At 40.5% G+C, this 23914-nt stretch overlaps 1 protein-coding gene across 2 annotated transcripts in view; it reads left to right on the top strand.

Annotated features, from left to right (window-relative positions):
* The first annotated feature begins 3383 nt into the window (after positions 1-3383).
* OPHN1 (oligophrenin 1) overlaps positions 3384-23914 on the top strand; it is a 503637-nt gene continuing 483106 nt past the window's right edge. Inside the window, exons 1-2 of one of the 2 annotated variants that reach the window (XM_005614235.4) lie at positions 3384-3703; positions 4308-4465. In XM_005614235.4, the coding sequence (XP_005614292.1) occupies positions 4312-4465 (154 nt within the window). In that variant the 5' untranslated portion in view covers positions 3384-3703; positions 4308-4311. Of the gene's footprint in view, positions 4166-4307; positions 4466-23914 lie in introns of both variants that reach the window. The other variant, XM_014728949.3, reaches the window with a different exon arrangement.

Below are 23914 nucleotides of genomic sequence, written 5' to 3'. Positions count from 1 at the left end.
TTTTCTAGGAACATGGTTGTGATGGATCTGACTCCTCTCTGCCTCTGTTGCTGTCCATTAGAGCAAGAACAATGAAAAAGCACTGGATTCCACCAACATTTATTGAGGAGTTATTATGTGCCAGGCACTCCACATACATTATCTATAGTTAATCCTCATAAAAATTTGTGAAAAAGATATTTATTCCAAGGAAAGTTTACATGTAACTTACTCAAGGTCACAGAGCTTCTAAGGGATGGAGCTAAACTCAACTACAGATCTGTATTACCTGTATTGCTCTAATCTCAGTTTTCTTTCCACAGCATCACAGCTGAAACTGAGTGATTGCTTAGGAAAGAGATACTGTCCTGTTTTAAGACTGTGGCGATGGTGTTACTTTGACATATAAGAAACAGGGGGAATGCGGTTTATAGCTCCCAAAATTTTTTAAAAACTTTATTTTTTAGAGCAGTTTTAGGGTCACAGCAAAATTGAGAGGGAGGTATAGGATTTCCCATTTACTTCTGCCCTTACACATGCATAGCCTCCTCCATTATCAACATCCCCCATCAGAGTGGCACGTTTGTTACAACTGATGAACCTATATTCACACATCATTATCACCCAAAGTCCATAGTTTACATTAGGGTTCACTCTTGGGGTTGTACATTCTATGGGTTTGGACAAATGTGTAATGACATGTATTCATCATTATAGTATCACATGGAGTATTTCCACTGCCCTAAAGATCCTCTTGTACTCCACCTATTCATCTCTCTCCCTCCTGCCCCTGCTCCTTGGCAACCACTGATCTTTTTACTTTCTCCATAGTTTTGCCTTTTCCAGAATGTCATATAGTTGGCATCATACAGCATGTAGCCTTTTCAGTTTGGCTTCTTTCACTTACCAATGTATACATTTAAGGTTCCCTCATGTCTTTTCATGGCTTGATAGCTCATTTCTTTTTAGCACTGAATGATACTACATTGTCTGGATGTACCACAGTTTATTTATCCATTTACCTACTGAAGGACATCTTGGCTTCTTCCAAGTTTTGATAATTCTGAGTAAAACTGAAAGGGAACCAATTTCTAAATCCTCAACTTCTTTTAGTACTATTTCCTAAAAACTATTTGCCTGAGAATTCACCTCGTGTTTGCCCTTCCCACCTCTCTTTCCCAGTCTCTCAAAAAGAAAGCATTCCTTTCAAAGGTCACAACTCTTACTACAGTATTTTCACTCAGGATGTAAAACCCTTGGGACTGAACAAAGCAACAATTTCTAATATTGACATCCGGGAATCTTCTTTAACTCAAGACTATAAATTACCCCTTCTCCTTCCATCTCACTAAATGCATTTCTATACAATTTTATGTTTTATAAAAATAATCGTAATGTATAATATCTTCATGATATTTTTATCTATTGTTTACGTGCAGTAATTGCAATTATAACTCAATCCAGAAGCTTTTGTCTACTTGGGGCCTTATAGTCACAAGGAAATAAAAATAATTTAATTTCTATTTGTGGGCATATTTTTGTTGCAGAGAAATTTAATGTGGTGAGCAATAGAGGACTTTCAAGTATAAAAATATATAATGATAGAATACAATTCTGTGGGGAGAATGCAATGCATGTTTTATTTCAAGGAGAAAAAAGGAACAATGTAAATTTTCTGAAGGTTAAAGAAAAGTTTACACTTTTGTTTTTTTGTGTATTTAATGTTTGATGGTGGGCATCAAATTGCCCTGGTATTTAGAATCCAATGAAAATCTTTAAAAATGTAATATAACAGTTTTATTTTAAATTGTCAATACGTATAGTATTGGAAATTATACCTTTTGACACTATTTAAACATGATGAAAAAATTTAGCTATCAACCTAAAAATGTGTGAAGCAGTACATGGCTTCTCAAAATTCTTTTAGGGTTTATGTGAATAAAAATTTGAAGACCCCAATCCTATGGAGTTTTTTGAGGGTTAGGTAAAATGCGTGCAAAGCATCTAGGATAATGCTCAATTAATGCAGCTATTATCTGAAGGACTGAGTTACAATTTTCACCATCTTTCTTCTTTGGTATTTGGTCCAAGGCCTTTGAACTTTAGTTTCATTGTCTAGATGAAGGATAACACCGCTGACTGTAAAACTCTGAGTATAGGAAGTTAGATGAACATGTTTGGACTTAACATCAATAGTGTCAATGGTAATGTTCATCGTGATGAAAACCCAGGTATAGGTTCTATAAATCAGGGCATATAACAGGTGTTCAATAAATGCTTGCTGAATGAATGGATGAATGCTATAGGGAACCTTGCTAGAATGAAAGATCATATATTAATTCATTGGGCACCTTCTCTTAGTACCTGCTTTGGTCCTTTTAAAGCCCACTTTGGACTTAATCAGCCATTGCTGGCTTTGAAGATGGAGGAAGGGGGCTATAAGCCAAAGGATGTGGACAGCTTCTGGAAGCTGGAAAAGGCAAGAAAATGGGTTCTCCTCTAGAGTTTCCAGAAAGGAACACAGCCCTTCTGATATCTTGATTTTGGCCCAGTCAGGTCCATTTCTGATTTCTGACTTCCAGAACTGTAAGACAATAAATTTGTATTGTTTTAAGTCATCAAGTTTGTGGTAATTTGTTACAGCAGCAATAGGACACTGATATAGGTGGGTTAGCCATTATTACTCTATTTATAACCCCCTTCAGTTCTGGCTTTTCTTGGCTGTCTTCACAGGGCAATGTAATCTAAACACTTCTCTAAAATCAACATGGATCCTTTTGCCCATGTACACACTATTTTCCTGCCGCTAGCTACTCTTAATCTCAGCGAAGCTGCTTTTAAGAGTAACCTCACTTCTCCTACAACAGACAATGGACAAGAGGCTTCTTAGATAAGCTGCAAGACAATTTATAACATCCTCTTCCCAGATTTTCCACTTACACGTGGAAAATCATGTGCTTAATCAACAGCCTCCGCAATGAGCTGGGTCACAAAAACCATGAGGTATGATAGTCTGAGGTCCTAGTCAGGAAAAAGTGAACTCCTAATTCCAGCCTCCCTTTCTTTGGCAGGGGGTTCTGATCTTAACATAGAGATCCTAGAGTAGGAGTCAAGCCTTTGGGTCGAAGGCCCACGGGAATTAGAAGGCTAGGACAAAGAGAAATGGGAAAGGGAAGAGAAAAAGAAGTTGGTCGGTCAGAGGGACGCTGAAAGAGAGGAAGGAAAAAGAATAAACAATCCAGCCAAATAGTAATGGCAAGTGAGAGACGGCCTCTCACAATCCATTACTCCTGGGTTCTTGCTCCAGTTTCAGAAACTTTCCACGTAGACTTCAGCGTGGCGCACCTGCCCCTGGAGGCTGGGCCCGGCTAGCGAGCCTGAGGCAGGCTGGGAATGCCTTTCTGGGAGAGCAGCCGCCCCGGCGGGGTGGTGGGGAGATTGCAGGGAGGAGTCATGGGGCGTGAAACGGAAAGACTACATCTCCCAGGCCGCCACGCTTTCCAGCTGGAGTCCTAGGGCGCTGACTGCTCCCCAGTTTCCGTAGGGAAGCGCCGGGCTACCGCAGCTATTGTGCGTCGCGCTATCGCCCTCCTCTTCCCGCTCGGGTGTCTATGGAGGAAGGCTACGTTTCATTGCTGCCCCTGCTTAACTCCTCCGGTGCCTATCTGGACAGCAAGCCGGTTCCGTTGGACCAGGAAGAGCTCTTGGGAGCCGGAGGACTCTGGTAACTAAACCCTAGAGGGCAAGGAAGACAGTAGAAGAAGGAGCCCGAGTGCTTTGGCTCCGTACAAGGGCTTCGCTGGGGCGGGGCCGAGGCGCTGGCTTTAAGAAGGGGGAGGGGACAGTGCAACCAGGGTTGCCCGCGGATTTCAGCAAAGGAAACCTTCATCTAGTTCGGGAGCGAGGAGCTAGGAGAGGAGGCTCCCCCGCCTACGCCCTGGGCAGGCCGAAGTGTCACGTTTGCAATTGCTCGGGAAGGATCCGGCTGGTCTCCAGAGGCGAGCCGGGCTGCGGTTTCTGCTGCCTGTCAGGGGAGGCGATGCCTAGGGGGCATGCTGCTTGCTAGGCAGCACCCCGCCGGGATCCGACTGCGTTAGTTAGCTCTCCCTGTCACCTGAAGTAATCGCCGGGCCACTCGTTTCCGGTACAGACCAGCCAGCTCTCCCCAGGAATCTCATCGGAACAGGTACCTGTCCTCCAATGGGAGGGAGGCTAGGAGTTTCCTAAGTGGGTCCTGAACTCAATCCATCCCAGCCACTCCCCTTAATTTGTCACTGATTCTCTTGGTCTTTGTGTCTTTCCTCTCTCCTTCCAATCTCCGCCATCAGAACCATGGGGCATCCCCCGCTGGAGTTCAGCGACTGCTACCTGGACAGCCCCGATTTCCGTGAGAGGCTCAAGTGCTACGAGCAGGAGCTGGAGAGGACCAATAAATTCATCAAAGACGTGATCAAAGATGGCAACGCGCTTATCAGCGCAATGAGAAGTAAGTGAAAGGCTTCGATGAGCTGTTTCCCTGAGCCAGTGGTTCTGGCCTTTAAGATTTCCATACCGCAGGGGGAAGGAAGGATTCAGGGTGATTCCCAGCCCAGGTCTCTGAGGTTTCCGGACACTTCGGAAGTGAGGTCAGCAGAAGCAGAAGGCGATGGCTACAACTAGAACTTTCGGCCTTTCCCTTTAGTGGCCTTGATCTTTTAAGACAGGATCTGTAGCTGTGTCGTGGACCTTCTTGCTCTGCAGCTATCGTCACTTGGCAGATTGTTGTTCTGAAGGGACAATCTGCCTGTGCCATTGGACATGCTTAGCACCCGTGTCTGGGGTAAGGAGATATCCAAGCTGACCAAGGAACTGCCACAGCACCTCCTAAAGAACTGAGAATTAAGGCCAGCAATAAGGGTTTTGTCCTGGCCTCTGGTTGCTACAGATAGGTGTGGGGGCAGTGCAAAATTCCCCATGGCAAGTTATTTTCTAAGGAAAGCACGTTTGCCTCACTGAATTTTTCTTTAAGTTATGGAGCTATGGTTTTGGTCAAGGTTAGTCTAAGCTCAGAGCTATTGGATGGCCTCACATGCCACTGAATTCTGCTTGAGCGTGGAACAAAAACTTGTCCAGTCCCTGGCACAAGGAGCCCAGCCCCCAGGAGGCAAATTATAGAGCCAGGATTGGGAGCCACGGGGCTGAAGGAGCATCACCTACCTTGGCATTCTCAGTGGTCACAGCTGACAGCTGTGGGACCCTCACACCACTTCCCTACTGTGTGTGGATTTTTTATTTTTGCTAGTTGGCAGAAGGCTTGGAGTAAGAGAAAGAATAATAAACATCTTTAACAAGAGTGCAGGCAAACCAACCCTTTGTGCCAAAGTATATACTCAGAAAAATGGAGGATAGTGACTGGGTGGAGTAATAATTAAATTTTTCTTTTCTTGACTAAAAGATGATTGTGAAAAATAAGGTAAAAGTCACTGGCAAATATGTCCTGTATGCTTATAACTTTGTTCAGAATGGATTTATCCCAAAAATATTGTATGTAGATCCAGTGTAGGGACTGTCTTAAGGCAGATGCAGTCAACCAAGAGCAGGGAGAAAGGCTCGGGAGTGGCAGCGCAGTGGTAACTGCTACCAGCTGGTATTTGTTCCGCAGCTCTTCTGATTTGCCCCTTTGAGTCTGTGTTTTCCCTGCACATGTTGTCTGTCCACTTTGGGCAGAGTATATAAATTGTCCAAGTTCCTGCTGGTCATTTGATTGAGTTTGATCATTTAATGGTTTGTCTTATTGTGGCCTGAACAAGAGTAAACTCTTGGCAGTACCTTAAAGATGGCGCATTTGACATGCTGATCCTTAGAGACTTATAGGCCAGGATTTGGGGTGTGTTGCCACTTAATAAAGTTCATTGAGAGGTTAAAAATATGCAGGTTGTGCCAAAAAAGTCGTTAGAAAGGTGAAGGAAAGGAAAAGGGGGGAATGTTTGTATTTTCTTTTTATTTACTTATTACAGTAAAATGCTTGGTGCAGTATCCACAGTCAAATGAAGTCCATCATAAGCCCTAGGAAGGGAGTGGCTCTGTGAAGTAAATGGTAAGCTGAAAGTGTTTGTGCTAAAAAGTGACCAGCTACGGCACATCAGAGAGATTAAGATTCTTAAGGATAAGTAAACAGTTGAATAAAACATTTGAGGAAGGGCAAAAGTTTTGTAAGCTAAGGGCAAGTAGTGGTTTTATTCTTTCCTTTTCTGAGACTAAAAATGGTAAGAGTCAACAATTATGCAGCTTAAACCTTTGCATGTGGGCAACAGATCCAAGAGATATTTTGGCCCAGAAGGGCTTCTTGATATTTATGGTGGTTTTTCTGTTTCTGGGCATACATAGAAAGTTAAAAATAGGAAAGGTAGGAAATAAAACCCAACAGCTAACCCACATTCCACTTCTTTCCTTAACGTCACATGATTCTAAAAAGGTGACGAGCTAGAGGCAAGGGCGGGATGTTTCCCACTGTCTCGACCACAGTAATGTTTACACTCCCACTGTACTTCCTCACGCTGTGCTAGCCTGGCAACTTTGTGAGAGTAAATGGTGTGGAAGCAGAACAAAGGTATGCTCTTGCTTTGTGTGGAGGAAAAAGGAAAAGAGAACAGTGGAATTGGAGTTAGAAGACCTGGGTTACAATCTTGGCTTTACCATCTAGGGATAAAATGGCACAAATCACTTACTTCAACTGTAGAATGGGGGTAATTATGTCCACCTCACGGAGGGGTGTTGTGAGGCTCAAAGGAGTTAATGTATTATGAAAGTGCTTTGTAAATGGAAATGGCTAAACACTGTAAATTGTTGATAAGACATCTTCAAGTTAATAATATATCTGCTGGTGAATGTGTACTTTTCAGTAGGTTTCTGAAGGGAACTGCATAAGCAGACGTAGTTGAAAACAGGTATTTTTTGCTATCATTTTATTGGAAAATGTCACTCCTTACATTGGCATATCTCAGCAATTAATTTTGTATTCATGTGTGTGGATTCATTTTGGCATTTAGAGTCTGGCATTGCAAGCCAGGAAGAATGATTGACACCTTTTTATTTAACTTATTAAATTAACCATCAAATCAAATAGCTAGTGTTTCTAGGAACCAATGAAATTTGGTGCATCATGCTGCAAAAATCAGCTGCAGTTTTTGTCAAAGGTGTTAACCTAGATGGAACTTGATTTCTAAGTTTATCCTGCTTGTGTCTGATTTTGTACAGAGCTCTAGATAAGGTTTTAGTCACAACTATGTGTGATGATTAATTTATTAAATGTAGGTCCTATTTGAATATTTGGATTTACTTAGATGGTGCTCAGAGGTAATTGACATTATGAATGATATTCGACATGTCTCCCTTGGGGAAGTAGTTGATTCCCCCTTTTAAATGTGATCTATTTATAATTGTTAGAGTATAAGATGATGATTATAACTTAAACTAGTGGAAAATAAAAACACTGTCCCTTTGAAAGGTGAATATATTGCCCACTTTTCTGTTTGTCCTTTGTTTTTATGTTGGCAGTTTTGGTCTCTGATATTGTTTGAATATGTTCTAATCACTCAGGTTAGGTATTATTCAGAACAAGTGATGTGGCCCTTGCTTATATCCCAACGCAACATGATACACCTAATAAGTGTTATATATAGTTCAGTGAATACATACCATTCATTCAGTAAATACTTGTGCACATACTATATTCAAGCCATTGTTCTCAGGGCTGTCACAGATGTGACAGAGTGAGTCACAGATGGATCCTGCCCTCAAGGAGTTCCCAGACTAGTAGGTGAGACAAGACGTGGATAGAGATCACTATCGTGTAAGGTAGTAGGTATGAATCAGAGCTGTAAGAGTGGGACAGGTGGATACCATGGTACATGACATTAAAGAGAGGTCTCATTGCCTGGTGGGAGGACAAGGAAAAGCAAAGGAGGAAGTAGCATTGGAATAGGGCAGAATTACTAACACTTATCACTTGTTTAGCTGTTCCCATGTGCCAGGCATTAAAATCTTGTAAGAGTCTTATGAGGTAAGGATTATTATTCTCATTTTATAGATGAGAAAAATTAAGTTCAGAGGTGTTAAGTAACTTCCTCAGCTAATAAGGGCAAGGGTCTGAATTAGAACCCTGACCTGACTCTAAAGGCCCTGCTCATTTTACTGTGTTGCACTATATTCAGGACGGGGCATTTCATATAGTAGGAATGACAGGGAGAATGTAAAGGGACGGCAAATAATTCAAGTCATCTGGAACGTAGGGTTCAGGAGGGGAGGTTTGGGAGATGAGGTTGGAATGGAAGGTGGATGCCTTGACTGTGCAAGACCTGTTAAGTACTCCACTCTTTTCTTTATAGGCAGAGTATTGAAAATGTTTTTGGTAGGAGAGAGGCATGGTTTGAGCTTTGTTTCAGAAAGATTCATCTGAGAGTGATATATAAGGTGTTAGCAATTCCACACAAATATTTGTGACTTTTCAGCAGTTAATTGCAGCTTTAAATTTTCTTTGCTGTAGCTCAGGGTCAGTAAACGTCTTCTGTAAAGGACCATGTTTTAGGCTTTGAGAGCCAGGCAATTTCTGTGGCAATTGCTTAACTGCCATTGATGTGAGAAATCAGCCATAGATAATATGTGTATGAAATGAGAGTGGTTGTATTCTAATAAAACTTTATGTACTGACATTGAAATATGAATTTCACATAATTTTCACGTCACAAGATATTCTCCCTTTGAATTTTTTCAATGTTTAAAAATGTAAAAGCTATTTTCAGCTCACCTATGGGAGAGGGGCCATACAAAAATAGGTGCTGGGCTGGGTTTGTCTTACTGGTAGTAGTTTGCAGTAAACGAAAAAAAAACCTAAATGAATTTTTATTGGTAAGGTTGTGAATATAGCTATTGGTAAAACATAATGCTGTATTTCACATTTTCCATCAACTAGTTTTACTTTGATGTGGTGTTAATTATGTCTGCTCTAGCTTCAGGGATCATAGCCTCAAATGCTGTCAGAGGCCAAGGAGAAAACAGAAAAGTATGAAGCTTTGGAAGTGGGTTAATAGGACTGGAATGATTGGGGTAAGATTCAGTACCCTCACCTTATTCAAAGGGCCTTTACTTTCTTCTTTTTTTAAAATGCGCTAGCTACATAAAATATATTCCACAGCCTAGATTCAGGCAGGTTGCAACTCCTGAGCTAGATGATCTAGCTTTATTGATCTATGAGTCTTGGACTCTAATGGGCTAGAAAAATAGAAGATGACAGTCTCCAGATTGAAATTTCTCTGGGGAAGCTCCACTGGGTACTTTTTGCAAATGAGCAGAGGTGGAATAATGGTATAATGGGGAAAAAACGCTAGACATGACATTTAGATACCTGGGTTTGGTGCTGGTTCTGCTATTGGTGGGATCTGTGACCTTGGTAAGTCATGTCACCGGGGCCCAAGGTTCTCAGCTTTACAAAGGTGGCAGTGGGTAGGGGATCTACAAGTTCACTTTTTTTGTTCTTTTGTGTTACGTATTGTAGTTTAATCATTTGGCAAAGGAATGACTAACCCAATTATAGGATCTTATTTTATACCTACATAAATTTTCACATCATTTCAGTGAACATGACAGTATTTAACCAAACAGAAAAATTTAAACAAAATTTTTAAATAGACTTTCAAAAACCAAGGATAACATACTTTATGCATGTTTGTATGTGTAAAACAGATGTCAGAAAAAAGAATTATATCATGAAGCCCACACATATACATTCACAACCACACATACATAGCCTGTCTTGGACTAATGAAAACTTAGGTTTTAAATGAACACAAAAGATGCATTCTGTTCTAAAAATGTACATAAAGTTGATAAAGTAGAAATAATATAATTTATATAGCTCTTATAACCTAGTCTTAAATTTTTTAAAAATGTCACTTTCTTACATTCTGTACTTTTAAAGACAAGAGTTTTAGATGTTTACATTAAGGTATTCTTTTGGGGTACCTGTTCAGCTCTTGCTTTGGCAACTGGGGCACCCATCTGGTAAGTAATTGCTTTCCTAGAAGGATGAGTTGATTCCATCTTTGAGGAAGATTTGATATTGAATATGTTTAGTGAAGCCATCTCTAGCTTGACACAGAGAACATGGGTGCTCGTTCCAACTGTGCCATTAGCTAGCTGTATGACGTTGAGTAAGTCTTTAGTTTTGTGAGCCTGAGTTTTCCCATTTGTAAAATTAGAGGTTTGGTCAGTGAGTTTTGGAGTTCCTCCTGGCTTTAGCATTCTCTGTTTTCTGGGCTGCCACTGTCTTGCTCAAATAGTCAAGCAACCTAAATTGATTCTGTCGTAAACTTTACAGCCAATTCATCCTTACACTGGGAGGGTGGGCAAAGGGAAAGTCCAACTGATATGTCCAGCATGAGTAGATGACTTGAATTGTGCCAACCTATCTGATTATCCTTTCAATGAATGCTTCTTAAGAGGTGTCAACCTGATGCCCTTCAGTTCTGTCCTGAATAGCTCTATAGTGAGGGAGACCAAAGCTTTTAATCCCTCTGGGTTGGATATAGTGCCATGGTTTGTAGGGAGGAGTTGGTAATGTAATATATATTCTCAGTCAGCAGATATCCTCTTATTATCCAGTGATATTTAATCAGTGCCTTGGAGCACATGGAGTTATTTTAGATATTCTCCAAAGTAACTCAGATCAACGTAATGAGTATGTCATATGGTACTGCTATAAGTAGACGTGAAGCAGTGTCAGATGAAATTTGGTGGAGGTGATACTTCCGTGTTCATTGAAGGTCCTCAGAAGACTGGATTCCAAAGTAGCTGGTCTGGGAGTGCTGTGGGAACTAGGGTGGAAAAGTGAACCAAGCTAGCCTTTCAGTGTGACCATTTATTTATTTATTTATTTATTTATTTTGGAGGAAGATTAGCCCTCAGCTAACTACTGCCAGTCCTCCTCTTTTTGCTGAGGAAGCCTGGCTCTGAGCTAACATCCGTGCCCATCTTCCTCTAGTCCATACGTGGGACGCCTACCACAGCATGGCTGCCAAGCAGTGCCATGTCCGCACCCGGGATCCGAACCAGCGAACCCCGGGCCACCGAGAAGCGGAACGTGCGAACTTAACCGCTGCGCCACCTGGCCGGCCCCATCAGTGTGACCATTTATAAGAAGCTTTTTGTTTGTTTGTTTTAGGGATGAGGGATGGTGTTGGGATTGGGTAGGGAAGATTATGGCTTGACTTGCTTGTTAGGAAAAGTTTTTCAGTCAGAGTTAAGAGAGATGAAGGGAAATTACTTTTCAGCTTCATTTTTATAGCCTCATTTTTTAAAGCATAGCCAAACACTTTTGTTTAATCTGGCATCTGTTTCTCTAATCAGTTGCTGCAGAAATTTCCTAAAAGCCCATGAGTATCTGGAAAGATACATGCTTTTCCAAGGGAGTACCCTGGAAATCTTGAGCTTGTTTTTTTTTTTTTTCTGGTGGAGCAAAGGGCCCTTATGATGCTTTGTTGGGCTTGCATCAAGTGCTGAAGGTTTGCACAATGTAAAGGCAATTCAATTTAATTCAACAAGGATTTGCCAAGCATCTACTATGTGTCAGGCAGTAACCTGGAAATTGGCGATATAATGGTGAATAAGGCTACTATGGGCTCTGTCCTCTTGGAGCACACATTAAACATCTGATTACCCACTTAAATAACTTAGTTACAATTGTGAAAAGAGCTGTGAAGAAAAAGTTCACGATATGATATATATTCCATCATGTATTACAAAGTGGAGCTTTGTAGGCGAAAAAGAGGAACTAGACCATGGGAATGCAACTGTCTGTAGGAAAAAGCAATAAACTGAGGAGGAAGAGTTCCGAAGTCAAAACTACCTGTTTTACTACCTTGGTAGTTGATGGCTCTGGTAATGAACAAGACACTTCAAGTGAATAGAGAGTTTCTCAGAAACAGGCAGGGTGTAGTATATCTCATGGGATCTTAAGAGAAAACTTAAAATACCTACTGCCTCCTTCTTTTATAAATATATTAAAAATGTTTTTTGCATAGGTAACACACGAACATGGTACAAAATTCAAAAGGTACGAAAGGGTAAATGTTTTCCCACCTTCTACGTTCTAGTTCCCCAGTTCTCTGCTGTTTATCCTTTCTGTTTATCCAGTTCTGGCAACTGTTTATCCTTTAAAAAGACTTTACCCCAGTGCTTCTTTCAACTTCTGCTTCCTCAGGAGTGTGTTCCATTGTAGGTAAATTCCCAGCCTGGGCAGATTTCTTTAAGATTGTACTTGGAAGGAATGGTAGATTAAAGATCTCAGAAGATCAGCTGCTCATAAAAGCAAAAAAGGCATTGGCGAAAATTGTCAAAATCAACTTTTTCAGAATGCTGGATATTAGCCAAAAGGCTTGCAACAATCTGAATAGTGTTTATTGATGAAAAGTTGTTGAACCTCTGTAGCAGCAACATTTGTGGCATTTTAATTTACCCTGCCCCCAATTCTCTTCTTCAGAGCTTTGAGGTAGCCTTGAAAACCAACAGCTTTTAACCACAGTAGCTATGGAAACCAGCAGGCTTTCAGGACTGGAGAGGGAAGACTGGGTTTGTAGCCCTCAAAAACTCACATACCCAGAGTCTTGTCGCTATTTAACCTGTCTCAAAGCTACCTAGAAAAGTCCCATTCACAGGGCTTCTTATTACTTCACCTGACTTAGAGCTAGGTCAGTGGAAAAGTTCTATTCCCAGGGTGTTTAACATCACAGCTGCCTGAGGCTGAAATACCAGTCAGGGCAAGCAAGGGTCTGGTCAAAAACATAAAAGAAAGAAATGGGGAATGAGATATCTGTAGGGGGCTTTGAAAAGCTCTGACATATTGCGGGGGATCTCGAAGGACCTAGGGCTGTGCATGTGCCTAGAAAAGACCTGAGAGGGCCCTAATCTCTCTCCTGTGGCTGAACTTGAGGCAGAGTTGTAAACTGCCTGGCTGAGTGTTGAAGGAATGCCCCAATATGCACACAGAGCCCCTCAGCAAAAGGTGGAAGACAATAGTTCAAGACGTTTAAGGAGATCTCTGAACAATCACTAGCTGGCCACCAAGCTAACCAAGCAGGGACTTCAGTGGCCATATACTACAAGGAATACAGATATTACAGAATTAGTCCAAGAAAGATACTAAAAAAACAAACAGCAACAATAACAAAAAAGAACAATAGCAACAAAACCTGGGGGTCAGGATCTGATTTCCAGAAGTACTATGTTATATTGTCTACAATGTCCAATTTTCAGCAAAAAAATGGTCATACATGCAAAGAAACAGGAAAGTATACACGAGACACTGGTCCATACACAAGAAAAAGCAGTCAGTAGAAACTGCCCCGATGGGGCCTAAATGTTGGAATTCAGACAAAAAATTTAAATTGGTTAATATAAATATATTCAAAGAACTAGAAGAAACCGTATCTAAAGATTTAAAGGTGAGCCTGAGAATAACGTCTCATCAAAGAGACAATATAAAGAGATAAAAATTAGAAAAAAAGAACCAGATAGGAATTCTGGAGTTGAAAAGTAAAATAACTGAAATGAAAAATTCATTAGAGAGGCACAAGAGCAGATTTGAGCTAGCAGAAGAAAGAATCATAGAACTTGAAGATAAGTTGATTGAGATTATCCAGTCTGAGCAAAAGAAAGAAAAAAATGAAGAAAAATGAACAGTGCCCCAGAAACAGTGGGATACCATCAAATGTATCAACATATGCCTAATGGAAGTCCCAGAAGGAGAAGAAAGATGCTACAACATGCTACTTAACAACTATGGATCAACAAGAAGTCAAAAGAGAAATTAAAAAAAAACCTAGAGACAAATAAAAATGAAAACACAACATGCCAAAACTTATGGGGTGCAGCAAAAGCAGTGCTGCGGGGGAAATTTATAGCTTTAAATGCCTACATTAGAAAAAAAAGAAAGGTCACAATTTAGTAACCTAACTTTCTACATTAAGAAACTAGAAAAAAAAGAAAACTAATCCCACATCAAGTAGAAGGAAAGAAATGACAAAGATTAGAGTGGAATTAAATAAAATAAAGAATAGGAAACCATAGAGAAAATTTTTAAAAATCAAAAGTTGGTTTCTAAAGAGTTCAACAACATTGAGATGCCATTAGCTAGACTGACAAAGACAAAACAGAAGATTGAAATTATTAAAAGCAAGAGTGAAGGAGGGGACACTACTACCAACCTTACAAAAATAAAAAAAAGAATAAAAGGGAATGCTGTGAATAACTGTATGCCCATGAATTATATAGTTTAGATGAAATGGACAAATTTCTAGGGAGACATAAACTACCAAAATTGACTTCACAATAAGTGGAAAATCTGTATAGGCCTATAAAAAGTAAAAGGATTGAATTAGTAATCAAAATACTACCCACAAAGAAAAGCTCAGGCCTAGATGGCCTTACTGGTGAATTCTTCCAAACATTTAAAGAAAAATTAACACCCATCCTTTGCAAACTCTTCCAAAAATTAAAAGAGAACACTTCTTAACACGTTCTCTGAGGCCAGTGATATCTGATACCAAAACCAAAGACATCACAAGAAAAGAAAACTATAGACAAAATTCCCTTGAGAATATAGATGCAAAAATCCTCAAGAAAATATAGCAAGCCAAATCCAGCAACATATAAAAAGGATTGTACACCATGACCAAGTGGAATTTGTTCCAGGAATGCAAGGTTAGTTTAACATCTGAATGTAATAATGTAGTACACCAAATAATTAGACCAAGGCAAAAAAGAAATATCACTATCTAAAAAGGTACAGATTTTTTTAAAAGTCCACTATCTTATTATGCTGAAAACACTACACAGACTAGGTATATAAGGTTAATGGTTGTCTAGGACTAGAGGAGAGGGTTTGGGTGTGTATGACTGGTAATGGGTAAAGGATTTCTTTTTGGGATTGTGAAAATTTTCTAAAATTAGATTATGATTGTTGCACAACTCTGTGAGTATAGTAAAACCCACTTAATTGTACACTTTAATGAGTGAATATTATAGTATCTGAGTTATATCTCAAAGCCATTTTAAAGATTGTTCTTGGAGAAACAGAGGTGCTTGGCTTATATACCTACATCTTCGTTATAGAACAACAGACCTGGAAGGTTGTTTAGAAAGCTTCACATCCACTCCGTTGGGTTTATATCCAGGAAAAATGAAGCCAAAAGAGAGAGAGAACTGAATCCTCTAGGGATCTAGAGCTAGAGTCCGAATTGGTACCAGAATCAGATTTCCCCGTTTTCCATTCCAAGGCTCTTTCTGCACTGTACTCTAATGCAGGTACGTTGCATTAAAACTGGATATTGTTTATTGGGACTGGGAATGCTTTTGTTTGAAATGACCCAGTTGACAGTGAAAAACTGTTCTAGTGGAAAGTTTCCTTTCATTCTCCCCAACCCCAATCGTGATGGTTGGGATCAGGTGGTTTCCCTATTGTGCAGTCTAGCCTCAAATTAGGGTCTGGTTGTGTTTTTTTTCTTTTGTCATAGAAGAGCAGCGATACATCTTGGTGGTGTGACACCTAGCCTCTTTGTTTCCTGCCCCAAGAGCCTACACTAGCTGGTTGGGTAGTTCCAGAGGCCTCCTCTCTTTCTCTGTTTATCTGTTGACTTCTTATGGCAAATGCAGCTGCTTTTCACGTAGCAGATAGTGTATATTGGGAAATGTCTGGCATTACTAAAGGGTGACAAAGTCCTCTCCCCATATTATTTTGATCCTAAAGCAGCATGGAATTTCTCACAAGTGGCAAGCAGCAGGCCCAACACTCTAGTACCATATTAGGAACTTTAAGGCAGCTCTTTGCAAAAGGTTTTCATTAAGGACTTCCCAGAAGCAGGAAGGCCACATTTCCAGCTTCCAACTCTCTTTCCAGAGCCAGGCTGTTGTGGAAAAGCCTTTCCCGGTGGTTGGAAAAATATGTATTATGCATGTGGCAAGTGACAGCTGGAGACCAATCCTGAATTCATTAGGTGGGGAGAGGAGGGTAGGTAATAAGCCATTATAGCTGCCCCTTACAACTTTTGTTTAGAGCAGGAAAAAAACTGGAAAGAGAGTTGTAAAGAGACTGCCCCTGCCACCATCATCACTATTCTGAATTTCTCTTGCTCTTAACATGGGAAATATTGATATCTCTCCATATTTAGTTTAACTGGAGAGATTGGTGTTTTAGAATCTGTGCCCAGTGTTTCAGGGTTTCTGGGAATGATTATTCTGTTATGGTACTAAATGGGAAAGCAAGGGGTACCAGTGTGCTAATTGGGTAACAGCTCAGCCAGGGATTATATGGCTGCACTAGCAGAATGGAAGGGGAAGGAAAGCTGGAGTTTCTTGGCATTTTGTTTGCTTTTCATTTGTGAAAAGCAGATGCTGTTTAACTGTTCCCTTTTCTTTTGACTAATGGCAGTATCTTGCTGGAAATGGACTGATAGAGTTCTAAGAGAGACATTTCATTTCATTTCACTCTTGAGAGAACATTTCGTTTAACTCTTTCATATTTCAGATGAGGAAACAAACCTAAGAGGGCTTTTTCTTGTCCATGGTCACAGAGCCGGTTAATCACAGAGTCAGTACTGGCAAACAATAATCAGTCCGATTCCTGGGCTCTGTTCAGGGTCACTGTGCCTCAGGAAAACAGTCTCTACCCTTTACCGACCTCTCTTTGCTGAGCCTGTGATTTTTCTCGGAATCATTTTCAGCTTTTGAAAGAAAAGAATTGTTTTCTCTTCACTGCCTCTTGTCAAGAATGCACCTCCACTGTTGGCCTGAAGGTAGCCAATGTTTCACACACCTGCTAGAATGGACTAGGGGAAGGTTCAGGGAGTCTGAAGTTACTGCTGTACTTTTTCTGGTTGGCCCCTGCCTAGAAGGAGCTTGGAGAAATAGAAGATCAAGAGACAGACCTTCTGCAATAGAACCCTTCCTCCTCCAAAGGAGGAGGTTCTAAATGTGGGGTTCTTTTTTTTTTTTAAATGAAGAGCCAATTGTTTTTTTAAACGTCTTTCTTTTTTTTTGCATGAGGAAGATTGGCCCTGAGCTAACGTCTGTTACCAATCTTCCTCTTTTTTTTTCTCCCCAAAGACCCAGTACATAGTTGTATATCCTAATTGTAGGTCTTTTCTTGTTCTTCTATGTGGGATGCCGCCACAGCATGGCTTGATGAGTGGTGCTAGGTCCACACCCAGGATCCGAATGGGCAAACCCTGGGCTGCTGAAGTGGAGTGCCCAAACGTAACCACTATGCCACCAGGCCAGCCCCCTAAATGTGGAGTTCTAAATGTGGAATTTAGAGAATCCAAGTATGAATGAGGAAGAAGCAACTCTAATACAAAATTGGGTTGGGTTTCAGGTATGGTCATGTTTGTGCTGGGCAACAGCAAGGCTAAGATCTGTGAATGTGATCTCACTCAGACTGATTGATTACCTGGATGTAGATACAGATATAGATATGGGTATAAACTGACATTTGCAAAGCAGTGTATAGTATACAAGGCACAGTCACATATGTTATATAACAATCTGGGAAGGAAAGTGTTATTATCTCCATTTTATAGTTGAGGAAACAAAGGCTTAGAGAGCTTAAGTACTTTCGCACTGCTAGTCCGTAGTAGAGCTAAGATATAGATTTTCTGAGTATTCTTTCTACTGTCCCACATTGTTTTTATTCCCCTTAATGATCAAAGAGAATATAAGTGCTGTTCAGAGGAACAGATAGTTCTGGAAGTAGAGGTATAAAGAAGAGATATGGGGCCTTCTGTAGAGAAATGGGAGCAGCCACCAGTACACATGTCCACAGGAACTGGCCATTAGGAAAGGTTTGAAAGCTGGAGAACAGCAGTAGAAAATTGGGTAGTTGACAGGGCTGATAGACTAGAGCTTGTTGTAGAGTTTCTGGCCTCATCGGCCAACTGTGTGCTGCTCTGTGAAGGCTGCCGAGGAGAAAGCAGTCCAGACCAAGATAGAGGTCTTTAAAGGGGAATTCTTGGAAACCAATGGAGGTGGTTAAAAAAAAAAATTGAGAAAGCTTCATGTTAGTGATGGGGGAGGGGGTGACCCTGGGCCTTTTTCATTGCATCTTTAGGATGGTAAATAAACCTAAAAATTAGTTAATAGGGAAGAAAAATTGGGCCATATTTTAATACGCCACTTGGTTTTCTATTTTAGAAGTTTCATAGATGGTACAGACATTATTTAGCCCAAGTTATCTGTGAACGTTGAGTTTTGAGGCTAATACACATCTTGTTTGAAACCAGTTTCATCCTTAGATGGAGTTGTGTGTTTGCACTGATACCATAAATAATAATGCTTCACAAAAATAATGAAAGTACAACATCTTTCTTAGTATTTTTCAGTTCACCAAACAGTTTGACCTTTGATCTTTACGACAACCCTACGGGCTAATCAGGCAGAGTATTTTTAGTGTTCCTCTTATACAGGTGAAGTAACTAAGGGCAGATAATTGTCTCCCAGTTTTGCAGATGAGAAAATTGAAATTGAGAAAAATTAAGTGATTTGCTCTGAGTTACTCAGCTAGTGAGTGGCAAATTGGGGTCCAAACCCAGATCTTCTGGCTCTGAAAGGCTGCAAATTTTCTACTGTGTTCTGATGTATTCTCTGTAGAAGGGAGTCAATGCTTATGCCTTGCAGGGCGGGTTTGGGAAGTCTGTGTCTCTGGGCTTTCCCCTATGGTCCCTTGCCATGGTAGTCACCTGATTCTTCCTGATGTCTGTCCCAGCTCTGACCTGGTTTTGCACTTAGCCCTCTTCTGCTCCTTCAGCCTGTCCTCCTAACTCCATCTCTGTATGCAGCTCACTCTGTAAAACCCTATGATTCACTCTTCTCAATGTTGCCCATTACCATCTGCCATCTCTTTCTCCTTCCAGGACCCTAGGAAGCCCTCTCAGGGACCTCGTCTTACTGTTCTTTATTTCTATGCCTAGCCACCTGTCCCTGCTATGATGACTCACCTGCCACCCTCCAAATTGTGATTTAAAGTCTTTTGGACCCCCTCATGCCAAGTGTTAGGCAGCTCCCATTCAAGGGAACTCGTAAGTATAGGTGTGTCATGGTGATATTTAGGTCTGATCCTTTGGCCACTCTCTTACCTCTGTGCCTTTAATTAGCTTCTGCTCCCCTAGCAATATGAGGATAATTGGCATGTTTCTTTGGGAGAACCCTTTATATAGATTTCCTTGTGGCAGGCAATTTTGCCCTTGCCCATGTCTGGCATTGTTATCAAAGCCGTTGCTGTTGTTTTGTCAGGTCTAACAAGTCCAGCAGGATCTAGCTGATTGAAGTGTTGAAGCACTCATTAGGCAAGGAGGCACTTCCTTGGCAAGTCTTCTCTCCAGGGAGAATTCTTTTCTTTTGGTAGTTTTCTCACCCTCAAGGAGTTAGTAGCCCTCTTGAGGACTGGCTTCCCCAAAGTGTGACCCTCCAGGAGCTTCTGGGTGTTCTGAAGGCTGCTGGCCAATTGTGGCTTTGATGTTTCTTATGGGATACTGTCTGAGTTTCTGCACCAGGCAGGAGTTATTAACATGATGTTTAATAAAAAACATATGTCATCATATGTCATTCTACCTACAAGAGAAGGTAGCTCTGGTCTCTCCAGTGGACCAGCAAAGATTTTTATTTTCTAATGATGACATGTAAAAGTAGGTTGAATGGATACTCACAGGCATCAGTTACTTTGAAGTGTTTTGTAGCCTCTAACTCTGAGAATAACTGATTAAGGGAAACTTTCTAGCCTCACACCATTGCTCATTGCTGCTTCTCAGGAGCCCTGGGCAGAAGGGAGAGGGGCTAAGGAATAGTAACTTGGTTTCTCAAAGAGATTTCCTTGCTCTATTTGCATGAAAGCAGGGGTCAGCATACTGTGGCAAGCGAACTCCTGCCCACCAGGATTAATAAATAATGTCTGTTATTGTAAATAACATTCTGTGGGCACATAGCCACACCCACTTATTTACGTATTGTCTATGACTGCTTTTGTGCTAAAACGGTAGGGTTGAGTAGTTTCAACAGAGACAGTATAGCCCTCAAAGACTAAAATACGTTGTGCAACATTACTTGGGTATTGTTGGGTAGGGCAGGGCATTGAGTTTCTTGAGTGTTCCTTGGACCTTCTTGTTTTTGTCCAGCTTCAGCTGGGTTTGTGTAGAGAGGTATGCAAGGAAGTGGTTTTGGAAGTAACCTACTTCCTCATACATGGTGAAAACTCAGAATCTATATGGTGCTACTAGGTGTTCTGTTTGAATGGGAAAAATGTCCATTGTCAGTGATGCATCCCTAGTGTCTAGTCCAGGGCCTGACACAATCTCATCTCTGTTCTCAAGAAGCTATCTTTCAGGGGTTCTGCCTTCTTCAGTGAACAATCATAAACACATTGCTTCTCCAGGGCAGAAACAATTTGCCTTTTTTGATTGTCTTTTGGTATGTGGTCATGAACCCCTGTTTCCTCTTTCCCATTATAGACAGTCATTGGGCTCTTTTACAAAGTCCCTGAATAGTTTGTATGCATTTGTTGATTTTGGAATGATATATTAAGCCCTAAGGTCTATGATACAAATAAGTAAAACATAAGTAATCTGTGGCTCTGCTGGAAGGGAAACACATGATTTCTGATATATTATTTGTCATAAGACAAGAGTCTTCTTAACAGATTTCGGAACTTCTGGTTCATTAAAGGGATCGGACAGCAGTTCCCTTTATAGTTAACAATGATGTAATAGACCAAGTAGTGAAGGCAACAGGACAGGAACCACAAAAGTCATAACAGGGCATGTTACCCAGTTAGGCTTTCTCCAACTTGTTAGATAATATTTCACTGAGGTCTAAAGAAATGAAATGTTATGAACAGGAGTACCTCTCAGCTTCCCTGGTTCTTATTTGTTTCTTGTGATTGACTGGTGTGATTTTGGTATTTTTCTGTGATTATTTTGGTATGATTTAATAGGAATTTTAAAAGAGTGGCAGCTGCAAATGCAATTTCATGTTGTTTGTGGTACCTTTACTAAAATGGAGCATTCTGGCCTCTAAAACTTAGTTTTAGAGAATAACTGCAGGTTCTTCTATGTAAGTAGGGCAAAGAGAATCAGAATTATAGTGTTAGAAAGGATCTGGGAGGTCATAGAGTAAACTCCTTTGTTTTCCAGCCACCTAAATCAGCCAAGATAGATGAGAGCTAGAGAAGGAATGGAATTAGATTATTGCATTGGGGACATTTTCTATCATTAACTTCTGTCCTTTTGCGAGCACTAGAAACTAGTTTGTTAGGAAAAGTATAACTTTTGGACCCTAGTGCTTTAAGTCTTCTATTTTGTTTCAAACTTACCTAAAGAACAGTTGAGACTAAAGTAGTCAAAGATATAGTCTTTGTGGAAGTTATGTTACTGAGCTTAGGTTTCATCGTATTCTCTATCTAGGAAGTAGAGCTCATCAGCAAGGAATGGCATGGCGAGGCTTAGTATAGTGGCATGATGTTGTGGGAATGAGCATTGGCATTAGAGGCACACAGACCTGGGTTTGAATTACTTATCTGCCATCGACTAATTGGATGGCATTTGGCAAGCTACTAGCCTCTTAAAGTCTTAGTTTCCTCAACTGTAAGTGGAGACAGTAATACTAACCTTGGTCATGGAGTGTATTAATGAAATAATACATTTAAAAGTAACATTCTCTAAATAAATGTTAGTCTCTGCTAAGTATATTTTTAAAAAACATATTTATGGCAATGCTTGCACAATAAATAAACTTAAATTGTAGTAATCGACAGCTTGGTTGGAGTTTGGATGCGGGTCATTCCTTGAGAATCCAAGAATGCATTTTAAAAAAAGGAGAGCAAAGGCATGTGGGTGCTATTGCCTTCTGCCATACAGCCCTGCAGACACTCCAATGAGAGTAAAGTAGATACTGATCAGAAAGCCTTCTGGGATAGCATATAAAAGTGGTTTCACTCACAAAGAAGGTATCGGTGTGTTGGTCTTGGTCTCCTTTTCTATAATAACCATTTGAGAAAGATTAGCATTGTTATTTGTAGTGCCCTTGAGTATGATGTTATATTTTTGCTCTGGTTTTATTGGCACTGAGGAAGGGAACACTTTTTAAGTCTGGTCAAGTTGCCTAACGTAGTGCCTGGCCCTCAGTATTCCCTAAATATTTTATTTGAATGATTAATGAGACCCTATTTTGCATCAGATAAATTGAGACACAGAATAGTTAAGTGGCTTATTCAAGGATTAACACAGAGAGACTGTGGCCTTATCCATAATGGGACCTGGTCTCCTGCCTTGGTTTCTTAACAAAAATGTTTCCCTTCCCAGCCTGTCTTTCCCCTTGCCCCATGCATATTGTGCAGTGTAACGTAAAGAGACTTCCTTCCCTCTTTACCAGCTGGTGATGTGCTTCTAGCTAAATTAGGAAAAGGTTAAAAATGCAATGCGAGTGCCATATGACAATTTGAAGTACAATGTTTTATTTAGGATTTCATAGTTGTTGAAATTGCAACAAACGGGGGAGGGCCCTGTTTTTGTCTGCTTCGTCAGGGCCTGAGTGGGGATCTGGGGAAGGATGAGTGGTCATGGCATGGATTTTATAGGCAGATGGTGTTGGCTTGGAAGAAAAACACAGTGATGTGCATGTGTGGGTGTAGACAGTATGTCTACTTCTGTCGTCCCGAATCCTTGAATCTGCCTACATTCCTCAGGGACTTGGCATTGAATAACTTAAAGTTGATTATTCTGATAGACAAAACCCACAAGGCAGGGCTGATGTACATTAATGGAGCTGTGTGCAGAAATCCTCTCCCTGAATATACAGACGTCTTCTGTCTCTAGAAAGCTGGCCTTTTTTTGAACTTCTTACTATGCCCCACTTGTTGCAGAAGTAATTTGGAAACCCCAGAAGAAATACATAAACAGAGTGTATTACCCACTGGACCTAAACAAGTTGAATAGGACTAATTTCACATTTGATGACAGGCTATCTGGCTTGTTCGTCTTTCCTCTCCTTTTGCTTGCTGTCTGGCTTTGAGTCACTGCAGGAGCTCTTTATGATTGTAGGGAGCCTTGGCCAAGGTGGGAATGGGACCCAGGAATTCTGATTCCTTATCTGACATCTGGACTACCTTCAGAATGCTTCTGGAATTTGTATAAAGAAAGAAATGCTTTAAAAGATTAATATTGGACAATAAAATAAACACTTCCACATGAAAAGCCAGCCCTAGTTGCTTTCTTCCCCTTTTTCAGGTCCCAAGTACACTGCTGAGATGGGCCTAGTATCTTTCTTTCTCTATACTGTTTTAGGCAAATTCTTCTCAGATTAAAAATTGCCTTCTCATGCTTAGCCCTCCTTATGGAGTCAGGAAAGAGTTATGTTTAATAGAGTCTGATATATAATTTTAAAATGATTTTTAATTGTGGTAAAATATATATAACATAAAATTTACCATTGTAATCATTTTTAAATGTACAGCTCAATGGTATTAAATACATTCATATTGTTGTGCAACCATCCATCCATCTCCAGAACTCTTTTCATCTTGTATAACTGAAACTTTGTACCTATTAAACAGTAACTCCCAATTCTCCTCTCCTCTCAGCCCCTGGCAACCACCATTCTACTTTCTGCCTCTATGAATTTGAACTATTCTAGGTCTCCTATAATGGAATAATATCATAGTTGTCTCTTTGTAACTGACTTATTTTGCTTAGTATAATGTCCTCAAGGTTTATGCATATTGTCATATGTCAGAATTTCCTTTCCTTTTAAGGATGAATAATACCCCATTGTGTGCATGTACCACATTGTGTTTATCCATTCATCTGTCTATGGGCATTTGCGTTGCTTCCACCTTTTAAAAAAATCAATTAATTAATTTTTCATG

The sequence above is a fragment of the Equus caballus genome, chromosome X, assembly GCF_041296265.1.
Source record: "Equus caballus isolate H_3958 breed thoroughbred chromosome X, TB-T2T, whole genome shotgun sequence".
Classification (NCBI taxonomy): domain Eukaryota; kingdom Metazoa; phylum Chordata; class Mammalia; order Perissodactyla; family Equidae; genus Equus; species Equus caballus.
This window is presented reverse-complemented; position numbering and strand designations above follow the sequence as displayed.